Source organism: Atta colombica, unplaced genomic scaffold (genome assembly GCF_001594045.1).
Source record: "Atta colombica isolate Treedump-2 unplaced genomic scaffold, Acol1.0 scaffold248, whole genome shotgun sequence".
Lineage (NCBI taxonomy): Eukaryota > Metazoa > Arthropoda > Insecta > Hymenoptera > Formicidae > Atta > Atta colombica.
The window spans coordinates 260,393-264,425 of NW_017259346.1; the positions used below are offsets into that span (position 1 = coordinate 260,393).

At 32.7% G+C, this 4,033-nt stretch overlaps 1 protein-coding gene across 1 annotated transcript; it reads left to right on the forward strand.

Moving 5' to 3' along the window:
• The first annotated feature begins 735 nt into the window (after nt 1-735).
• On the forward strand, nt 736-3,649 carry LOC108688891 (F-box/WD repeat-containing protein 9-like). The gene is made up of 6 exons (XM_018195425.1): nt 736-1,008; nt 1,196-1,355; nt 1,811-1,950; nt 2,379-2,620; nt 3,012-3,264; nt 3,335-3,649. The coding sequence occupies exons 1-6, from the start codon at nt 931-933 to the stop codon at nt 3,647-3,649; spliced, it is 1,188 nt and encodes a 395-aa protein (XP_018050914.1). The 5' UTR covers nt 736-930.
• Nucleotides 3,650-4,033: the final 384 nt, after the last annotated feature.

Sequence of the window (4,033 nt, forward strand, 5' to 3'; positions counted from 1 at the left end):
ACAAAATTTGTGAAATTTTATAACATGAATTAAAAATTGCATACAAATGTAATTTACAGTTTTCGAAAGAGCGATTCTTGAGCTTTAATTTGCTTTTTTATCTCGGTTATTCTTTACATACATTCTTTTTCATCGAGGGTCGTTTTTGCTTCAATAATTTGCTTGAATAATTCGGAGAAAGAATCATGCAAAGCTTCATAAAAAAAAAACATTAAAGGGAAAGATTCATTCTTTCGAAAATTATAAACCGCATTTATGCACAATTTTTAATTCGTCCCGTGGAACTTCGCAAATTTCATAAAAAATTTTGAGATCTGATTTCATTTATGTTCATAAAGCAGAGTTTTTATTGGATATCGCTCGTTGATTCTCTCATTCAGTGTGTAATAAGCATTAAGACTGATATTTATAATCGGTTCTTATTTTAAGACTATCTTAAATAATATCCTAAGATGCTAATACTTTTTGATTGGTTCATGATACTTTTGTACTGTATCTTAAGACGATCTTAAATATAAGAGCTGACTGTAAATATAGGCAGAAAGAAACCTAAATATTAATTTGATAAATTTTAGTTATTTCAGCGATTTCTGCGATTTATTTCCATCAGAAGCACTGCAAAAATGGATATTGTTGTGTAGTTTACATCTATTTCTTCAGAGGGCAGTAGTGCGCGGCAGCACTTTGTGGTTACTGGAAAAAGGCCCTCACATCCTGTCTTAGGTTTCTCTTTGGTACAGTGATGTATTATGTGTTCCTACAATTAGCTGTATAAGATACTCGATAGTAGATGATCGTTACGTTTAATAACACGACAGATCAGGCATCATAAACATTCGTGATTAGAACACACTCAGTTTTTGTTGAATCGCCTCGTTAATCTCTAGCAGATTGAATGAAAATACTTAGATTTGCACGGTTCAAGGAAAAATGGATGACGAAAATGCAAGCTGCTCGTATGACAGCGAAGATGATGCACAACTGTCACTGCCTGATCTTCCGGTCGAGGTTTGTACAAAACGAAAAAAAAAACGCTGAGATTTTTATCTTCTGTTCGCGTGAAATTCATTTTTTTTTTTTTAAATCGCCGCTATTATCTCGTCAGTAGCTTTTCAATGAAGTGAACTTTCTCATTCATTCCGACCGCAGCATCTGTTTGATTGTGCGTTTAATTTGTTATTGTGCTACATTTCAGATATTTCTGCATATATGCTCCTTCTTAGAAGCGTCGACATTAGTACACGGTTTGAGTCTGGTGTGCAAACAGTTCTACCTGATTTTGAAGGATGATTCATTGTGGAAAGCGCGAATTAACCATATATGGCCAGATGCTAGCTACCCACTCTTGCGTCCTGGTTAGCTCAAATTGATAGCACTTTACGCCTTGCACGACCACTCATTTTGTAAATAAATGAAACACAGTTTGTATTCTGCTCCAGCGCTGTTCGAACTTGCACATGCATATGTAGGTTGTACTTATATCAGTTGCTTATATCATGTCAGATTTTGTTTTTGCATTTCATTTTTCTTTGTCTTGAAAAAATTTTTTTTTTAATATTTTATAAAAAGATATATATTACATTTCTCATTTATAAGAAATCAAACAAGTTTGTTTGAACAACTCTGTTTGCAATAACTTGATATGCATAAAATAAGAACTTGAATAAAAATCTCAATCAAGAATGTGCTTGTTTATTTGTTCTTAATTCAAGGTGTATGTATAAGCATTTATTTATATTTAATATCATATCATAATACAAGGAAGTTTTTCTCTTATTTCTTTGATATAAGAAGTTATATGATATTTCAGCGAGACCCGATAAACTGTTTTGGAAATTGTCATGTGTTGCGATCGAGAAACAAACAGCACTATGGAAAGATTCCGTAGTCGATAAACTTATAATTGCGAGCGCACAGTACAGCACCGTGGATGCTCTGCTACTGATGCACGTAGGTAGTATATTAAATTATACAATAAAAAATATTTTATATTTGTGTTAAAACCACAGATTTTTATTAATCTTTTTGTATTGAATTTTTAACAGATCTGAGTATTTTTTAACATAATGTGATTGTAATTGATCTGAGTGTATTTTAACATAATGTGATTGTGGTTTTTAAATATTTTGTGTTATATTCAACATTTTTTTAAATAACACAATTTATGAACAATCAACTTAAAAATAATTTATAAAATACTTTAATACATATAAGTTCTAAGATAAATAAATAAAATGCACAATAAAAATATTAATTTTACTAAAATAATATGCTTTAGCAAATTTGTTTAAATATTACGTTAATGTTATATTCTTTGTATTAATTTTTTACATAATGTTATTTCTTAACATATTCTTAACGATGATTTTTATTCTCAGAATGGAACCATATGTATAGCTGGTGCGAGAGATCGCACCCTGCTTTACTGGAAACTTCCCTCACACGAGAATCCTCCTTCTTCCGAGAATGGGAACACTGTTTGCACAGATTCCGCGCATAACGGATGGATCTGGGATCTGACGGCGATAGATAACACGATCTACAGTTGCAGTTGGGATCAGAGCGTCAAGTCATGGATGCTAATCAATACTGGTCTCGTTAAGCTGAAAACTTACGAGATGTAAGTGATAGCAAAATTATTTCTTCCAATCTCTTTGATAAAAAGACTGGACGAGAAAGATTATTCCTGTTTGTGAGAGAAATAATTATTTTTCTTTAAACTATTTGAATGCGATACAACAAAACAGTTTCTTTTGATCGCTTCGTGATAAGAAGTCCAAGCGAAGAAGATAAGCAATTTCTGTAGGAGAAATTATTTTCCTTCAAATTATTTTTTCTACTGGAATTATTTACCTTGTTGACAGTTATTTTTCCTACAGGAATTACTATAAATCTCGCTTGTTGACAAATGATTCGGAAACGCAATTCTAAAGTTTACTCGCCAAACAGAGTTTGCTATATATTATTATTTTGAGTATATCATTTTGATATATCAATATTAAATATTTCAGGAACACTGCGTCAGGTGCACTGCTATGTGTGTCGTCGTGTCCAGAGCAGGCCCTCTTTGCAACCGGCTCGTATAGTAGGACCATATTTGTGTTCGATTCGAGATCAGGACACAAACCGATTAGGCAGTATCGACCGCACACTGGGGCTGTGATTAAGCTGACCATGAACTCGGAATACATCTTGTCCGCCAGTGAGGATAAGACAGTGTCCGTTTGGGATCAAAGAGCTGGACGGACCATGAAGTCTATCACAGTAATTTCATCCCGTATTTTTATCATCGCATAAAGAGCTGCAACTACGATATCGCGAATGTATTTTTTAGATTTCAGGCGAAGCGTTTCCCATGTGTATGAGCATGCAACGGGATTGTGTTTGTGTGGGGGACAGTACTGCGAAGTTGCATGTGCTAAATCCAAAGAACGATTTTGAGTTAGTGAAATCTTATTCTACCAAACATACGAAAGGAATAACGGGGGTGCATCTGGCGCATGGATGTCTGATAACGAGCTCCAAGGATGGCACTGTTAGAATTTCAAGCCCTACGGATCCACCGAAGCTTATTGCTACTTTCCTTTCAGGATTCGGAGAGATCGCCAGTGTGAGTATTATTTATGTAGAAAGATGTCTGTTTTGCTGAAGTACCTGAAAACTTAACACAGCAACAAAGAGTTTTGTATTTGTGTTTTAAGCGGACCATTCAAGTGCGGACATCTTGTTAAACTTTTATGTTGAATTTTTTTAAATAATTAGATAAATAAAGATAAAACGAGCATTAGCAGATCTTAATAATATATTTGGGAATAATAAAATATTCCATTATTCCATTATTGAACTAATTTTATTAATCATTTAATATATTGATGCATAAAAAAAATGTTTTATATAATTTTATAGATGTTGATATAATGATTTTATATAAATTTTGATTATCTCCTCCGAATTGGTAAAGTTCTTAAAATTCACGATATTTTTATAAACCTGTAAATAATAGCTTGTATTATATTATATATATATATATATA

Excerpts from the sequence above, each read along its gene's own strand:
- LOC108688891 (XM_018195425.1), top strand. The coding sequence starts at position 931 with ATGGATGACGAAAATGCAAGCTGCTCGTATGACAGCGAAGATGATGCA. Across the intron at positions 1,356-1,810 it reads CTACCCACTCTTGCGTCCTG|CGAGACCCGATAAACTGTTT; the intron begins GTTAGCTCAAAT and ends ATGATATTTCAG. Across the intron at positions 3,265-3,334 it reads GGACCATGAAGTCTATCACA|ATTTCAGGCGAAGCGTTTCC; the intron begins GTAATTTCATCC and ends TGTATTTTTTAG.